This window comes from Prunus mume, linkage group LG6 (assembly GCF_029339155.1).
Source record: "Prunus mume cultivar Tortuosa linkage group LG6, ASM2933915v1, whole genome shotgun sequence".
In the NCBI taxonomy this organism is placed as follows: domain Eukaryota; kingdom Viridiplantae; phylum Streptophyta; class Magnoliopsida; order Rosales; family Rosaceae; genus Prunus; species Prunus mume.
The window spans coordinates 11,064,343-11,083,134 of NC_142703.1; the positions used below are offsets into that span (position 1 = coordinate 11,064,343).

An 18,792-nucleotide genomic window follows, 5' to 3' on the forward strand; every position below is an offset into this window, starting at 1 on the left:
CATGCCTAAAACCAGGAGGGCCGCATCCTGGTTGTAGTGGTCCTCGTGGCAGCAACGGTGAACGTAAAACCGCTAACCATTACAAACGTGGTTGCTCGAAAATTAATCAGTGTCGTGGTTAGACAGGTTAATTATGTTCTAATTACGGCTAGCTAAGCCAGTAAAGAAAAACCTGATTATGTTAATATATATGACGTACATGGTTTATGTTCAAGGAAGAACAATGGCCTTTCGTGGTGAAAGGTCTTAAGGGGTTATAGAAAGAAGTGTTTTGCTTTTCTAATACAGTAATGCATGTGTGTTCTTTACTCTTGCCCCCTTCAAAAAGAAACAGAACTTTTCATATGCTTTACCTTTTAATTATATAAAGGTGAATGCTGACCAATAAATTAAGAGATGATGATCATGTAGCAATCATAATGTTATGTCATCTCTAACATTCAGAGTCACATCTAGATAACATAATGAAGTTATCCAAATGTCATTCCTTATTTGGTGACCCGATCTGAATTAGAGGAATTGAGTTCAAGCCAGTTCTTATGAGTCCCATTTAAAGATATAATTTGTAAAATACGTCATTCGCGGTGAAGATATTAATTCAATTTTATTGGAATAGTGCAATCTAATCTGATCTACCAAACAAGGCCAAAGTAACATTAGATTGAAGAAATGACAAATAGCGTAATGAAGTCAGAAAATACTTTCGGTGGGCATTCATGATGTAATTGGGAATGGGAAGAATTATGAAGTGTTTGCTTTCTCTGCTGAGAAACAGTAAAAGAAGCTATCTGCATAATTGGTCCTCGAAAACTTGGAAAGAAATTAAACCCCCCAAATTGATCAAATGATCTCCACCTTCCTTGTCTTTTGCTTAAACGAAAGAATCTGGACGCTCATATAGTTATAATAGCGACTGGTGTCTCCTGTCTGAAGAATCACTTTCAGAAAGATAATGGACCATTGATCAGCATGACAAGAGCTGACTCAAAAGAGCACTACCAAAAAGTGTCAAAATCATAAAGTGGCAAACATCCATGCTTCCTCTTCAAGTTCATGACCGCATATAGAGCCGTTGGCACTTGGCATTGCCGTAAAAAATTGCAATATATTAGGAACAAGAAAAAGAGGTACAACGAGGAGGGTAGGAAGAAAGCAAGAAACTAGCCGTTGGAAGAACGCAGAAACTACAAGCAGCTGTCCCAAAAAAAAAAAAACTTGACTAGCTGAAGTCTAAAAGCTACCACCCTCTATAAATCATCCCAAAATCTTAAATAGATTAAATATCATATGAGTAAATTTTCCAAGAAGAAAATAGCAGCTTATTTCACCCTCTTGCATGCGCTCATAGTTTTGCACCAGGGAACTTGCAGGATCCATAACCTGCAACACAGACAGATAACCCGTAATAAGGACAAGCAGATTGTAATTGTACCTCAAAAGAAATTATAATCTGAATACTTTTCATTCTCAAGCTAATTCTTTTTTCTTGAGGTGAACATTACTTACTTGGGTCCTTGATGGTTTGAGTAGCAAGCCCTCCAAAGTAACAGCTGCCACCGACGTTCCTAAACTGAGCCCAATACGCGCTAAACGCATAGCTAGCGTGCCAAACCAACGAGTCGGGTTTAAAACACTTCCCTCCGGGTTGAATCGGGTCGCAAGTTTTATTCCCCTGCGAGCAGGCGTACGATAACGCCGACGCAACCGCGCTCCTGTTTGCTCCCTTCGCCACCAAGCACCATATCGGCCCTTTGTACGGCACATTGTTCGTCGCCGCCGGCAACGGCCCGTACTCTGACTCGGGCGTCTTCCCGCTCAAGTCAATCGGGTACACATTCGACCCGTTCGGGTACAATAACCCGAAATTCCGCTCCGTGCTTGGACCCGGTTTCCTGTTCTCGTTGTAGAGAGCGAAAAGGAAACTCGGCAGCACTGAACCGGGTCGGGCCGGCGTCCCGACCGGCGGTTTGGCGTTGAACTTTTTGACGACATTTCGGTTGTAAGTGGCGGCGTTGCGGATGTTAGCGCCAATCTGGTCGTAGTCGCCTGCGCTGGGCCAACCCGTTTCGGCGATCCAAATCCGGATATCCGGGTAGCCGAGTCGCTTCATCGCGAAAATCAAAGCGTCCACCATTTGGTCGAATAGGTTGTGGTAGGTTAGGCCCGAAACCGAGTCTTTGACTGTAATGTTCTTGGATTCGAACAGAGCGTAGTCTAAATTGATGTTGGTGGGATCGGAAGACCAAGGGAAGTACGTGTAGACATCGACGAAGAAGAAAGACTTGGTCTTGTTCACGAACTGCAACAGAGGTTTGATGACGGAAGCCGAAAAATCGGACCGAAACGTACCGTTTGATGGTGGGAACGACGATTCGAGGACGTCCATGGCCAATGGGGTCCCGACTTTGACCTTCGTGATGCCATGGGTTTTGAGGGCAGCTTTGATTTTGCGCATTGCCGGGACGAGATTGAACCAGATTGTTTTATCGGGTTGGCTCAGAATTTCGTTTCCGACGAGGAGGTACCGGATCAGAGTCTCGGGGTAAAAGGGCACCACATTGGCATGGACCCATTGGTCTGCGAGTGTTTGATTTGAAGAGATGTTGTTGATGAGCTCGTTGGGCACCATCATTGAGACTTGGAGGTCTGTGTTTCTGAGAGCTTCGAGGATTTTAGGGTTGGCATCATAGATTTTGACTCGCTTGGCTTTGAGGGATTGGATGAGCTTCACCGACTCTGATGGAGATGGTAGGTTGTTGCCTAGCTGGCCAAAGTTCACGCCCACCTTGGCTGCGAGCTCTGCACCTGCAAAATACAGAAGGGTTTAGAGCAAAACCCAAAATGAACAAAACCCATGTCACAAATTTTGAGATTCGTAGAGGAAACTTACTGGAAATGGAGACTAAGAAGCAGAGGATGAGCAGGGGAACAAAACCCAGCTCCATTTTTACTCTGCTTGAGCTCAGTGTAAATTTCAAGCCTGCCAGAATAAAAAGATGATCTTTTTAATAAAATTTATAAGTTCGAAGCAGAAACAGATGATATGGAGTTCAAAGATTGGATCTTTGGAAGGAGGTGGGTTTAGGTGATACGTTGGAGTTGAGGTGTTTTAAGGACTGAGAGGGAGGATTGGGAATATAACTTTTTTGAAAAGATAAAGAAAGAAGGAAAGGGTTGAGAGACAGAGTGATGCTAACTGCTAAGAGAGAATCAGATCAGATGGCTGAAGTTACAACCGGGCGAGAAAAGATCAAAGATCAAAGATCTAGAGCAGAGAGAGAGAGAGAGAGAGAGAGAGAGGCAGTGGGGCCTTTTTTAGGTGTTTTATTAGTAAACAAATCCCTTTTGCTCGGTTTCCATGAAGGAGAGGAAAGGTAGAAAATGGCGAAAAGTCTATTAAATACCGACGAAAAGTACAATTAGCCGTTTGAGTGTTGCTGGCAGTCTAATAAATTTGCAGCTCAGCAGAGGAAGAGAGGAGAGAGCTTCTCATATACACTTGCTGTGTAGCAGATTAGCGATGTAGCTTGCAAGACACAGGAAATCAAAACCTGTTTTTGAGGGACAAAAATGGCTAAAGCTTGTTAAAACCACAGCACCATTTATTCTTGGTGGGTGAGGTTGAAATTGAAATAACTTTCAAAGTGTAAAAGACAACTGCTGCTAAACTTACACTGTCAGCAGCATCATTCAATTTTGCATGGTTCCATTTTAAATACTCTTTCTTCTTGTACCATTTTCTAATCTTTCTATTTGTCTTTTCCCTATAACCCAAAAAAAGGAAGGCCCCTGGTGTCTGGTGTCCATGTTTAGGCCACCAGTGTCCTCTATACATTAAAATATTGATTTTGAGGTTTCCTCCGGGTCAAGATATAATTAATCAAAGATATTATTTTAGAAGAAACTAAGCAACCAAATAGAGGACTTTTGTGAGGAGGAAAGTGGGACGCAACAATTGTCTGCAAAACATGTTACCCGTACAGATACCAATGTCTTTTAGTATAAGATGTAAAAAAAATTGTACATTACAAATGTAGCACTCTAGAAGTCAAGAACTAACTCAATGTTAGGGGTGACCATTTTTAGGGCATAGACCAGATTGTTGTCCGATCCAATCTATCTGGCCGTGGTTGACTCGGTTTTTATCTTTTATTTTAAGTATTTGGGTTAATGTTTACATACAAACTTTTAAAAGTCTGAATCATTATAGGCACTTTGGTAGTGTGTGTGTGAAAAGCGTCTATTCAGTAGTTTAGACTATCATTCATATTTAAAATAAAATAAAAAGTTCCCCTATGATTTTTTCTTTTTAAACAATCGATATATTAAATTACTCTAACTTAATATAATTGGGAAATGACCCTCACTACCACCCCTTTGTTAATATTAACTAAAAATACCACCCATTCCCAATTTTTGTAAAACTATCACCTATAAATATAACATTATTGGCCACTTATTGCAAGTTCATAACTTTTGGTCTCTCTCAGCTCTGTCTCTCTCTCGCTCTCTCTCTCTCTGTGGCACAGCTCTGTTTCTCTTTGCTATAGGTCTATCGCAGCTCTCTCTCTCTTGGCTCTCTCTCTCTGTAGCACAACTCTCTGTCTTTGTCTTTGCTCTCTTTCTCATACCGCAGCTCTTTCTCTCTCTAGCTTCGTTATGTCTCTTTCTCCCCATATTCGGTCTTGCTCTCTGTTTGGAATCGCGAACCCCTCCCTTTAGGTATGTCTTCGAATAATTTGGTTGCAACTGTAAGCGATAGTGGATTGCCGACCTCGAAAAGGTAAGGTTGATGGTTATTTTCTTTTAATATCAGTGGGATTATGTGAAATGTGTTACATTTTGATTGTTTGGGTCTGTGTGAAATTGGTTTTGGCTTTAATTGCTTTGGGTTAGGTTTTGTTGAATATCCATGCTCATTCATCTGGGTTTGTACCAATTGCACTTAGATTGGTGTGGATATGTGAATCTTGAAAGTTGGGATTTTCCATTTGATGTAGTAGATCTGTATAGTGTGATTCTGATGTGTTACACCAGTGTTCCTCTTATTTCTGTCGTATTCTTGTTCTATTCTTTGTTATATATGTTATATTCTTTGTTATATTCTTTATTATATTGTATGGTTATTGTAGTTATATTGCTGTTATATTGTATGGTTATTGTGGTTATATTGCTGTTATATTGCTGTTATATTGTATAGGTTATTGTAGTTATATTCTTTGTATATTGTATAGTTATTGTGGTTATATTCTGTTATATTTCTTTATATATTCTTTGTTATATTGTTGTTATATTGTGTTAATGAACTGTTGTTTTGTCATGGTCAGACATGGAGACAATTGTTATTCTCGTGTGCTACAATGGAAAATGGGTCACCTCGAAGAAGATGTGCAAATACGAAGGGGGTGACTCAAAAGGCTTAATAGTTCCACGGACCATCAAATTTGCTGAGCTGTTGGACCGTGTGCATCAGATTGGCAATACAAACAGCAGGGAAGACAAGGTTTGCTTAAAATTCTCAGTTTTGGTGGCCTCGAATGAGTGGAAGCACATAAAGATTGAGGATGATGATGATGTCAATTTTTTTATGAAGTACAATTCTGAGGTAACACCTTCAAAACTAGCTCCCTTACTCGTGAGTATAGAAGATAAAGGACTCGAAATGATGTAGTTGATAGTATGCATATCACGACAAATAGTAGTCGGATGGGTCGTTCTTCAGTTGCCATTGTTGAAAGCAATGAAGTAAGTTGGAATAATACAAATGGCAATGATGTGGGAGGTGAAGTAGGGACAGATTTTATGGATATGATTGATTTTAGCGAGGTGGAGGACATGCATGGTGGTGATAATGGTACTGAAAGAAATGAAGTGTCAGTGTACTCTGCCCCTCCTATTTTGGGCTGCTTGAACACATCTGCCCAACTGCCAATAATGCGTTTAGGAGGAGAATCTGAACCCATTCGTGAACATTATTGGAATCAAATAGGTGAACAGAACCGGTACAATGAAGCAGGTGTAAATGATGGGGAAGCATATTTGGATAGCGGTGTTCGCGAAGTGATTGGAATCCGAAAATTACAGTGGGGCAAATTTTCTCTAGTAAGAAAGCATTGTTGTGAGTTCTGATTGGCGGCAATAAGAGGCCATTTCGAATTTAAGGTGCAATTCTCCTGCACAAAGAGGTTGCTTGTGGTTTGTTGTCAACGTCCATGCCCATGGCGGGTCCGAGCATCGAGATTTGGAGAATACAGCTTCATGATTGTGAGGTGTACAACTGTCCATGAATGTGATTTGAGGTTCATAAGTGACAACCATCGTCAAGCAACCGCAGCACTTGTAGCCACTTCATGTAAAAGGAAGTTGAAGGATTCTCGGACAATATACACACCAAGTGACATTATGAGAGATGTGAAACACAACTTTGGTTTGAGAATCCATTATTCGAAAGCTTGGAAAGCAAGGGAGTTAGCTCTATTGTCCATTAGAGGATCAGCGGAGGAGGCATATTATATTCTTCCAGCTTATTGCTATGAATTGGAGCGTATGAATCCCGGCACAAAAACACACATCCAAACTGAGTGAGAACAATCACTTTGTGTATTTATTTATGGCGGTTGGCGCATGTATTAGAGGGTTTTGTTCTTCCATGCGCCCAGTGATAGCTGTGGATGCCACTCATTTAAAATCCAAGTACAAGGGTGTTATGTTTGTAGCAAATGCATTCGATGGTAATCGAAATATATATCCTCTTGCTTTTGGGATCGGGGATTTGGAGACGGATGCATCATGGCATTGGTTTTTCACTAAACTTCATGAAGCCATTGGTGAGTGTCCCAATCTTGTTATTATTTCTGATCGAAATGTTAGCATACAGAATGTGTGGAACAAAGTTTTTCCAACTGCGCAACATGGCATATGCTTTTATCATATGAAGGGGAACATGAAACGCACTTGCAAGTTGAAAAAGCGTGATCCAATACTTATGCACTTTGAGCAGGCTGCGAAATCTTATTCCATTGCTGAATTTGATTGTCATTTTCGCAAGATCAAGCGAAAGGAACATGTTGCTCAATATCTTGAAGAGGCAGGGTTACATAAGTGGTCTAGAGCTCACATGGATGGACGCCGCTACAATGTAATGACAACAAATATTGCGGAGTCAATCAACTCAGTCCTTAGGTTTGCAAGGACGCTGCCAGTGGTTCATTTGATAGGGGAAATTATGAATCTCCTTGTCAAATGGTTCACCGAACGTCGTGAGTTGGCTTTGAAGTGCACAACAACATTGTGCCCCAATTTTGGAGAGAAGAAGTTGAGGAACAGGTTGGAGGATGCTGCAAGGATGAATGTGGTTAAAGTGAATAATGCACAGTTTCATGTTTTGGACGGTCATATGGATGGCCTCGTAGATTTGACGAACAACACTTGCAGTTGTAGAAAGTTTCAGCTTGAGCAGCTTCCTTGCAAGCATGTAGTTGCAGTTTGCCGCTTCTTGAAAGTAAATGTATACTCAAAGGCTTCTCGGTATTACACTCGAAAAACCTGGATGGATGCTTATTCGGATAGCATCTACCCGATACACCTCACGGAATGTGGGATATTCCGAAGATGTTCGAAGTCGAGTTGTGCTGCCTCCCATTGCAAGGGTCATGCCAGGCAGCGAAAGAAGATAAGAATTCCCTCGCAAGGAGAGGGCACCATTAGAAGAAAGTGCTCAAGGTGTGGTTCCGCATGAGCCACAATAAAAGCACCTGTAAAAACACTATTCCAGTGCGCAATGTATCTTAGACAATATGATTTCTGTTGCTTTGGTAGGTCATGTCAACTTTACTTTTATTTGTGGTGGGTTTCGTGTTATGTTCAATGGGAATTCTTTTACATTTGCATAATGTGGGTTTTGCTCTGACATCTTGTATTGCGTCCAGATTGCCATTCTATTGTACATATATTGCACTGGTATTGCTTCCATATTGCTATTAAAATTTGAGTGCGAAATTAAAGGGCCTGGAATGTAATTCCAAATGGATCCAAAACATTCAAGTTGTTTGAATTCCTTTATACACAGATTCCGTGATACTCCGACTATACCTTCTGTTGTGATTACAAATTCGGCCGATGCATAGGCCACATGTGGGCCAAATACAAGGTGCAATGTCCTATGTGTTTGACTACATATCGTTGTTGAAGGAGCATTACGAATGTTAACCCCAATACATTGCTCATGTCCAATGGATAATTTAGGGGTTGAAAGAGGAAGGAGCATGAGGTTTTGGGGTGTCATGTTTCTGTAATTTAGGGGATGTGATGGTGCTACAAGGCATGCATTATATATATAGAGTTCATTTTGAAGGTCTGTAATTGTTTGGGGGTGGTGGAAACCCACCTAATCCGGGCACGGGATATTGGATTGGCACGAGGAGAATACGGTCAGGTGAACGACTCTCTAAAATCATAGTGGGTTTTGTTCGAAAAGGGCTGAAACTCGAGTTGCGGCCAAGGTTTTTTGGGCATGACCGAAAAAGTTGGGCATACAAGATGCGGCCTCACACTCGAATGGCGGCTGAATTGGAAGGCTAGGCGGGTGGAAGGCTATGGGTGTGATGAATATGCGGCGGGTGTGATGAATAAGCGGCAGGCGAGTGGAGGAGTTCGTGGCGGGCAGGGTGGAAGACTGCGCAGGGCAGGTGGAGGAGTTCGTGGCGGGCAGGGTGGAAGGCTATGGTAGGCGGAGTGGAGGAGTTCGTCATGGGCGAATTTTAAGGGATGTATAATTCATCCTTTTTCCAGGTTGTAATTACTTTTATTTTTTGTATTTTTGTATTTTTTTGGACCAAATAATTTAAAAAACATTCTGATGACTACGTACTGTAATATGATCATATTGTAACCCTATCACTACTCTATTGCACTCTTATTGACATAATATTGCCATTATACGCATGTTTATTGTATAGTTATTGCTGCTATATCGCCACTCAACTGGACACCGATAAACGTATACGCACAAAAACAAAAAGAGGCATCATCATTCCATAAAATACTATTTCCAAACTTACATAATACAACAACATTCGACCAAAAAAAACATAATACAACAACAGGCCACCCCATCGTTACATAATACAAAAAGAGGCGACCTCATAGTTCCATTTCCCTGCTATTGACAAATTTGAAGTTGCATACTCTTCAACTGCGGCGACCACGACCCATGAAATTCATGACCCCGGCCACATCATGTTGTCCCAGATTTCTGCCGGATCCACTATTTTTGCAAACTTACGAAATAGTTCGAATCCGCTTTCCACGTCTTGTTGCTTCAACTTGGCCATTTCTTCTGATTCCTTGAATACCATAATTGCAGTGGCAGGGGCAATTTCAATTTTTCCTTTAATTGCCTTTATATGTAGGAGATGCATGCGGGCATGATAACGAGAGCGAATGTGCGGTTTTTTATGACACCCCATCTAGCTTGGCCCTCACAATTTTTGAAACTATGTCTGCATGGAGATTTTTCCAAAACATTGTATTGCCTCGACATTGCTGCATGCCATGGACCAAGTCTGCGAGTGAGTGAATTGGGTGACTTGCCTTCTTTCACTCTTCCCTCCTTCAGAATTGAAATCGTTTGGTTTGGTGTGAGGTTATGGTCCATGGTCTTCGATATTTATTGTAGGTGGTGTCTGTTGAATTGGAAATAAAGGGGTCTAAATGCGATGGGAGGGAAATCCGTGGGGAAGGTAATGGCTGCAGTTAATGTGATGGAAGTGTTCATTTCAAACAGCTAGGTTGATTAATATAGGCGCCTTTAATGACCTGGAGTAACTGAGAGAGTTATTGGCGGGAGGAATGAGGGGGAGTAATTGGCGGGAGGAATGAGGGGGAGTAATTGGCGGGAGGGATTGGCGGGAGTCTTAGGCGGGATAGTATTGGGCGGGAGTTATTACCCAGTTCACTGTATGACTTTTTCTAATATATTTCTATTTTGGATGTTCCGAACTTGGTAATTTTCCCATTATGTAATTCAAATAAGGGATTTGCCTATTTGGCTAATTGACCAACTCATTCAAATTGACCAATATGGTTATTGTCTTATTTCTCATTTCAGCAATCTCAATTCGTTTCCATGTTTCCATTTTTCATATTTTCCTATTTTCCATGTGTCATCCAATTTTTCATTATTTGTGCCTATTTTTCCTATTTCCCATTTTCGTATTTTGCAATTTCCCAAGTTTCCTTTTATACTATTTCCAGTTTTCCAATCTTTTCAATGTTCCTATTTTCCCATTATGTAATTAAAATAAGTTGCCTACTTTGCCTAATTGAGAAAGTAAATACAATTGTCCAATATGGTAATTGTTTTATTTCCCATTTCCACAATTTCAATTCGTTTCCAATTTACCTATTTTCCACGTGTCCCTGTTTCCTATTTCCATTTATCCAATTTTCTGTTTTTGTCCAATGATCCAATTTGCTTTTTTCCAATTGCCCTATTTGCTAAGTTTCCTTTTTTTCCTATTTCCAATTTTCCAATTTGCTAACTTTCCTTTTGTTCGATTTCCAATTTTGCTATTTTCAAAGTTGCCTTATTTCCTAATTTCCAATTATCCAGTTATCCAATAGTCCAATAGTCCAATTATCCAATTTTAAATTTTCCAATTTGCGAATTTGCCTATTTTCCAAGTGTCCTTTTTTCCTATTTCCTATATCGATTTTTCGAATTTTCATGTTTTCAGAGTTTCCTTTTTTGCCTTTTTCCTATTTTCCAAGTTTCCTTTTGTTCAATTTCCAATTTTCCAATTTTCCAAGGTCTTTAGTTTCCAATGACCCAATTTTTGAAGTGTCCTTTTATCCTATTTCCTAGTTTCCTGTTTAGAATTTTCCTTTTTTCCTATTTCCACTTTTAAAAATTTCCAAGCTTCCATTTTTTTGTATTTTCGTATTTTCGTATTTCCAATTTTCCTTTTGTTCTATTTCCAATTTTCCAAGTTTCCTTATTTCTCATTTTCCAAGTTTGCACTTTTGGTAATTTGCTATTTTGCTATGTTCCACTTTACTGTTCTGAAATTCGCAATAAATGCTTAGTTACATGGTCCTAGTTTGGGTTCAAATCCACAATTTCCAATTTCCCATGAAGGTTAGGTTTTTTCCGTTTCTCAGCCCATTTTATTGTTGTTAATGTAATGCTCTACTGCTGTGAATTACACCCAACGAGTTAATGGTCTACTTTGCAATCCCATCAATTGAATGCACCACCTACATACCGAATGTACTTCATATCAATTCCTACATATAACTCAACCTTCCTATCAATAATTGCAACTTAGCCAACTTCTTCAACCTCAGAAAGGTAATGAGTCGTACTCAAATGCAAACATTCAGTCGCCAGGTGTGAATTGTCCCCATCAATAGTTCAAGATGTCGGATGTACGCCCTCCAAACGAGCATGGCAGTTACCCGGGGGACCAGCCATGGCATGTGCCATTCCCATCTCCACCTCCGACTCCCAATCATGATCCCACTTCATCGGAAGTGAGGTGAGAGCATGATCCGCTTGACAAAATCTCAGCCGTCAAGCACGACCTCCAATATTTGTCTAAGGCAACAGATTGGTGGGAGACTAAATGTGATATTCATGGCCAAGTTATGGGAAATTTGGCCAACAAGCTGAACAAAGCATATGCTCGAGAAGTGAAGCAAACTTTAAAAGCAAACAGTCGGAGCAAAGAGTTAGAGTCGTTGAAGTTGAAATTGGAAGAGATAAAGAAAAATGCCGTCGAAAAATTCACCAAATCTGAAGAATTTAACCATGAAATGGTTGAATGTTTCAACAACGGCTTCGAAATGTTTCGAGATTATGCGTCGGTCATTTCACCAGACTACAATTGGAGTGAAATTGATGTACACAGTGTCTGCGCAGTCTTGAATATGGGTGCTGAGGGAATGGCTCATCATAGCCTCGTGCATGCAGCGAGGAGAAAGCACAAAGACATTGATCTTTTCATGGACCTGTAGTAAGGGTAAGTGCTGCTGCAGTTCATCTCACCCGAGTACATGGATGTTTTGGTGCCTTCGTTTTTCCTTCGCGGAATAGGATTGTTAAGGTTCGGAGGCGATTTGGTTTGCATCTATCAAATGTAGTCGTACTTTTTGATGTGTGTGTATTCTATGTAGATTGACTTCATATTGCTGTTATATTGCGTGTATATTGCTTAATATTGCCTTGGTATTGTATACATATTGTATGTATATTGCTTAATATTGCCTTCGTATTGTATACATTTTGTATGTATATTGCTTTATATTGTATTGGTATTGCATACATATTGCATGTATATTGCCACCATATGAGAAGTATATTGTGATCATATGCCACATCACACACTTGAAAGCAAATACCCCTCATGTTTTCTTATGCCAATGCAAGCTGAATACAGGTTGGTTCTGTAGCTCATAATGAATGAGCAAGCAAAACAGGAATAAACACAAATCCATACATTTTTTCAGCAACAAGACATAAGCTCCTACATAAATAAACTAACTCATAAAAACCCTAGTGGACAAAATGCATAACAACAATTTAAAACGCATACACAAATAACACACAATTTCCATGTTTTGCGAGTTCCACTAGCAACGCAGAGTAAAAAGTAAGAAAACTGTACCGGAAGTATTACGATCAAGTCAGAGAATGAACCATTCTTAAGCATCCATACACAGGAACTAAAAAAAGCATCCAAAACCAGCAACTATAAAAGCATCCATTAACACCAACTATAACAGCATCCATAAAGAGCAACTACAAAAGCATCCATAAAGAGCAACTACAAAAGCATCCATAAACAGCAACAATATTTACATATGGAGGTGTCCAAAATAGTTAACCTTCAAAATCGAAACAGTGTGTGTGCCATGTAAGGCAATTAGCCACTGCTTCTAGATTGTACAATATTACACCTCGCAATACTAACAAAACCAACTAGCTATGGCAAAAAGGTAGGATTACAAGCGAAAGTAGGGCCAGCAAAGCTTCCACGTCTACATCTTCATACAAAGGAGTTCCTAACATAAATAATGAGCAAAGTGAATTAACCAGTCATAAGTCGTCACTGAGGTCAATTGACAAACATTAAGAAATTGACCTCATAAATATGCCTCCCCCCTTAAACCCTCTATTGCAAGCTTCAGTCGGTAATATTTGATCTTCGACGGGTCAATTTTATGCACCGAAAGCCCAGCACTGAGATGCTCGATGAATTGAACGGTCATGATTCCGCAAGACGTACTGTGAGGCCAATAAGTTGGAAAATGACAACTGCATTTATATAAAAATTTGAAAAAATTAACTAAAATGAACTACATTCACAATTCTTACCCATCTCGTTGTTGTGGCACACCTCCAATGATGCAAACTGAGAATGGCGTAAAGCTCGACATCTGCAGCCCCTTTTGCTTCACCTCTTCAACCTCTGATTCTTCATAAAACTTCATATTGTAGAGCACGCGTGCAAGAGTATCGCTAACAGGTTGCGAAGTGTAACCAGACTTCGAAGGTTTGGTATATTCAACATAGGAGTCATACACGGTTGCAGTTTGTCGGACGAAATCAATTTCGATTGCAACCCAATGGGACTCTCGAAGATTAAATGGAAAATAGACTTTGCGGACTTTTTTCCAAGATTGGGCATAGCCGTGTTGCCACGTACCATTCACAAAGTGATGTACATTCTTCAGCTTGTTGGCTGGAAGGTCACTGGTGTTGGACGCAACTGCCTTCTTCGATCCACGTGTCTTGCCAGTCGCTTTTAACGGCTCTAGGAATTGCTGCAGACGTTGAAATGAAACCATATTACACAATGACAACCAAAAGCAAATGAAGCAGTGAATGTAACATGGTAAAAAGTGTACCTGCAAGGCATAATCTGCCGTTGTCCAGTCGGTTCCAAATAGCAACGGATGAGAGAGTTGCCGTTTGCGGATAAGAAAGGTTGCCATTTCCAGGTGCTGAAAGTTGACATATAATATGAGCACATTTTCAGACAATTGTACACTTACAAAAGGAGAGAAAACAATTGAATTATCATAAAAAAGAAGAGATGTGTGTATTTTTACCCTTGAGCTAATCCATGCCGTTTCATCGATGAGTTTATAGAAAAAATCAGCGCCCACGGAAAATGCTTCAAGCTGCACCTGCACACTATAAAAGGCAAACTTGCAACCGTTACGTTTGGACTGATCTCATCATTCAGACTTCGGTAATGACAAATATTCAGATGCATATTAATACGGCTTGGATTGGATTTCGAAGGTCAAGAATCGAACCTGATATCATTTTTCCACGCAGTGCAAAATTCTATTACTGCCTTCACATCTTCAATGGGCAGCGGTTTTGATGGATCAAAAGATGGCGGGGTTGCAGGCGCATCGACACAGTCATTGTCCTCTTCTTCCTCAAAGGATCAGTAAATGGACTTAACAATGTCGGGCCGGGCGCCGTTACACCCTTTACCTTCCACTTCTTTTTTTTCAACACTTAAACTACCTTCTTCATCAGCAGCCATACTAATTGTAGGTATACTTGGAGGATTCATCGGAGCTGCCGATGGCACACTGTCAGCTCTTTTCCAATCTTCTAACAAAACATAAGTCTTTGGCGATTTCGTCACACCCGCCACATCTTCCGGTCGGCAGCTTCTCGGATTGTGCATGCGCAGCTGCTTCATGCACTTGTAAGTCAGGAACTAGAGTGACCATGGCTGCGGAAGGTTCGGCTCCATCACTGGGGACTTGTGTTTCCATTGCTGCCGGTTTTGTAGGCGGACTGACATTGTCATGTAATGGCGACAAGTCATTGTCGCCTCCTTCCTTCATACGAGGAGTACCCAGGTCCTCACGTCCTTCCCAAGCTTCTTTCACCCCACCATCTTGTTTTCGCAGCTGCTCTATCTCCACCTTAAAATAATGCTCCATTGCAGCAAGTGTGTTGCGGAAATCCTCGACACACTTGTTATTTCTTTCAACTTTGGATGACTCATTCCGTACAGTTTCTTCCAACTCACCACTCTATTGCGAAGGGCTCGATTTGAACTGAAACTTTGGCGAAGTCATCCTTCATCCTTTGAAAGTCACGCTCAAAGTGCGTAACTCAGGACGCTTATTTGACCCTGCATTCGGTTGGAATGCAAGTGTTACAATATTGGAATAAAATATATCCGAACAAAACAACAGCTAATTTCCTATTGTATTATGACATATATCTTGGAAAATAGGTAATGCTTGCCTTAGAAGACGACGGAAGGCTTGCGTTTCTTCAATGTCCTCATCTTTTTCTTCTACTGAGGCAGACGTGCTGGTTTTGTGTTCGTCATCGCCAAACAATCTGAACAAGTTCTTCAGTGTTGTCAACACTGTCACCCCAAGTCCAATACGGCTGCTTCGCTTCTCAATTACAGATGGCCGAATAAGTTGCACATCAACCTGCAATTTACGCAGACAATAGACATATCAGTAAACTGATTATATTAGATTTTCATATGCCTAAGATTATCATTACAAACTGAACTAACCTCACGGTTCTCGAATACTTGGCTCATTAGCTCAAAAAAACGCGGCCAAGTGTTGCTCCTCCAATGTAGTATACGAGGGATGTAGGCATTATGTTCGTGCACCACCAAATGTAGTGCAGCCAACGCTGGAAATACCTCGTAAGCCCAAATCTGGTATGAGGAAGAAAAGCCTTAGAGATCACATGCTATAACCTTAAATAGGGAATGAAAAGCCAAGAATACAATAAAGATAAATAATTAGCATGTATTAATTGCAGTCTAAACCTTGCCGTATGATTGACAAAAGTTAAAAGAAATACAGCCATCTAGAGATGCAGAGGCTAAAAGTGGTTCGGGCCACATTAGTCATTAGTCTGTTAGAATTCTCAGTTTGTATATGTATTTTCAGATTAGGAAGAGATGTATTTTCTGGAGATTTTAGCTACAGACAATGAAGAGAAATGAGGAAGGCACTGTTGTATTGAATTCTTACAATCTGCAGCTTACATAGTGTGTCTGAGAGAGAGAAATGTGATTCTCTTCTAATAATTACAACTGTCACCCTATTAGGTGCTTACACGTGTCATACCAAATCTAAGCTACTGAATCCACCTAGACTATGATCTAATGGTTCTCATTACATCATTTAAAATAGACAGAAGAAAATAGAAAATGACTTCTCTAAGAAATCGAAGCGAGATTATATTTCAAAATCATGCGAACAAGATTATATTTCAACATAAATCGGCGAAGATTATTTCAACAGATGGGATTATATTTCAGCAAATCAGGTGAGCATTATATTTCAACAAAATCAGAGCAGTATTATATTTCAAATCAGGCAACAGGATTATATTTCAACACTAAGAGCATTCAACACAAATCAGGAAAAAAGATTATTTCCTAATATCCAATATCCCCCACTTACATAAAGGAGTGAAAATGTAAACTTGTTTTTCTGACAACTTATTTCTATAATGAGGTAATTAGTGTTAACTTAGGGTTGTTGATAGAAAAACACGGGGCTCATCATCAATATTAATGATAAAATATTCAGCAAAAACAGAATAATATTACTAATTAAATAAAATAAAACCTTCTGTCCATTTTCTATTCTTGAATTCCCTTCTACCCCTGACCCCCTCCCTTGAATGTTTCTCCCCTTTCCCATCAATTTTTTAACTTTGCAAATTATTTTATTTGTTTGTAGAATTCATTTTTTAAATACCATAGCCGGCCAGAACAGCCACCCAATTTGCTCTCTCTCTCTCTCTCTCTCTCGCTCTCTCTGTCTCTCTCACACAAAATATCTACCAACACACACACACAAACAGAATATCATTAGTCAAAAGAATCTATCAAAAAACAATAACAGTGGATGAGTTCCTTTTATTCGTCTTCATCCTTCAACAACTAAACCAATGAATCCCCCAAATAAGTAATAATTACAGAAAATAAACATGAACAAATGATGTTTTTGCTCCTCCAATGCAGCTCTCAATTTCTCTCTCTCTCTCTCTCTCTCTCTCTCTCTCTCTCTCTCTCTCTCATTACTGTTTTAGAACCCATTACTGTAGAACAAATGATATTTAACTTCAACAGGAATCGAAATGTGCTCACCTGAAGTGCAAAGGCAAAACCCTTCAGGTGGTACTCTCTTGGTCTACCAGTTGCCGTTGTCTTTACTTGCTTTTTAGATTTGTTTGTTTTCGAAGCTTTTTTGGGCCCTTTCACTGTAATCTGCACACAGTGCCCTCAAAGTGACGCATTTGTCTTCGCATAAGACACAGCACCCCATGGATATTTCCCAAAATCTTCAAGGTCTTCCGCCAACTTCAAATATCGCATGTCAATGTGGACATGTTTTTCACTGCCCAACAGCACAAACACAGCGAAGTATACAAAGCCGAGCTTCAATGCATCATCCGCATCAGCGCATCGCGGAAGGCTTTTTCTAATTCCAACAGGCTCACTGTTTTATTGTTGCCAAAATACTTCCTTTTCAATGAGCAGATTGTCATTCTGGGAAGCGGAATAAAGGGAAGGTTTCCAAACCTTAGCCCTGTGACGGCGCAAAATTGCTGCGGTGTGAATTGGATCACCTTATTGCCAACAATGAATTTGATCCCGTTCACTTGGGAAACAGTCTTCGGATCAGCTTTCCTCAGCAACAATCCGTGTACAATTGGCGACGTCCACTTCAGGTCCTCGATGAGTAGGAGATGCCCAAAACAACTCTCTTCGAAGGTTCGTAGCTGTTGCTCACTGAATTTCTCTTTTATCGTACTTATTGCACTCTTTGTATGGGATAGCGCCAATGCTTTTCCTTGGAACTTATCTTCCTCTCCAATCATCAACTTAATTGGCGAAACCATGTTTCCCTGCACGGCATTATTATTAAAAAAAATTCAGTCCGTTGCAATCTGGACAATAACAAGCAATACACAATTCAACGGCCTATTATAGGATATTAAGTGAAAATTAAACACAAATTACAGCACATGAACCACAATAAATTCCCACACTAAATATGCATCATAAAATGAAACTGAAAACACGCATCACAAACAAACCAATCCTACATGACAAATAGCAACTTGAGGCACTTCGTCATCCATAGCATGAAAATCAATCAGACCAATAGAAGTTTCATCCAAGCATGAAGTAATTCACAGTTAAAATACAGAAATTTGCAATCTCTCTAATTACTAAACTTCACAAAATCAGTCATAGGTTAGTGAAATGATCCTTTTCAAATGAAAACCGTACAAAAAGACAAACTAGTCAATAACAAATACAAAACCTACCTTAGAATCACTCGTTTTGCAGACAGACCCGAATTGGAAATCGCAGAAACACCTAAACAAAAGCTCGAATTCTGTCTGTGAGAGGATTGAGAATGAGGAGGAAGTATGTGAAAAAAGTCGGAACCGAAACCAAGAATTTGGGTTTTTTGAGGCCCTGAAAGAGCAGAGAAGAAGAGAAAGACGTCCATTGAAAACATGAAAAGAGACGGAACTGAGAGATTGTTGAAGGGAGAGAGCATTTAACGAAGCAACCCTCTCTTTCACCTTCAAGAACCCCCTCAACAAACCCTAACATTGACTGCAAAGAGAGAAAGAGAGAGTGCCATTATATTTTCCCACTTCCTTCTTTTATATTTTCTCTTCACAAGGCTTCCTAAAAAATGCCATTAAACTACTTGTCTCTCACTCTGTTTTTCATGTGTCCTTCAAATTACTGGTCA

At 40.0% G+C, this 18,792-nt stretch overlaps 2 protein-coding genes and 2 pseudogenes across 2 annotated transcripts; 2 read left to right on the top strand and 2 right to left on the bottom strand.

Moving 5' to 3' along the window:
- Positions 1-1,085: 1,085 nt before the first annotated feature.
- LOC103342803 (O-Glycosyl hydrolases family 17 protein) lies at positions 1,086-3,702 on the bottom strand. Its single transcript, XM_008246457.2, has 3 exons — positions 2,891-3,702; positions 1,507-2,805; positions 1,086-1,380 (listed from the first exon to the last, which is right to left on the bottom strand). The coding sequence occupies exons 1-3, from the start codon at positions 2,943-2,945 to the stop codon at positions 1,343-1,345; spliced, it is 1,392 nt and encodes a 463-aa protein (XP_008244679.2). The 5' UTR covers positions 2,946-3,702; the 3' UTR covers positions 1,086-1,342.
- Positions 3,703-5,329: 1,627 nt separating this feature from the next.
- LOC148916056 (uncharacterized) lies at positions 5,330-7,892 on the top strand (annotated as a pseudogene).
- Positions 7,893-11,418: 3,526 nt separating this feature from the next.
- On the top strand, positions 11,419-12,015 carry LOC148916057 (uncharacterized; annotated as a pseudogene).
- Positions 12,016-12,831: 816 nt separating this feature from the next.
- Positions 12,832-14,420, bottom strand: LOC103343218 (uncharacterized). Its single transcript, XM_089054600.1, has 6 exons — positions 14,323-14,420; positions 14,113-14,197; positions 13,909-14,004; positions 13,376-13,824; positions 13,143-13,285; positions 12,832-13,062 (listed from the first exon to the last, which is right to left on the bottom strand). The coding sequence occupies exons 3-5, from the start codon at positions 13,993-13,995 to the stop codon at positions 13,144-13,146; spliced, it is 678 nt and encodes a 225-aa protein (XP_088910726.1). The 5' UTR covers positions 13,996-14,004; positions 14,113-14,197; positions 14,323-14,420; the 3' UTR covers positions 12,832-13,062; position 13,143.
- Positions 14,421-18,792: the final 4,372 nt, after the last annotated feature.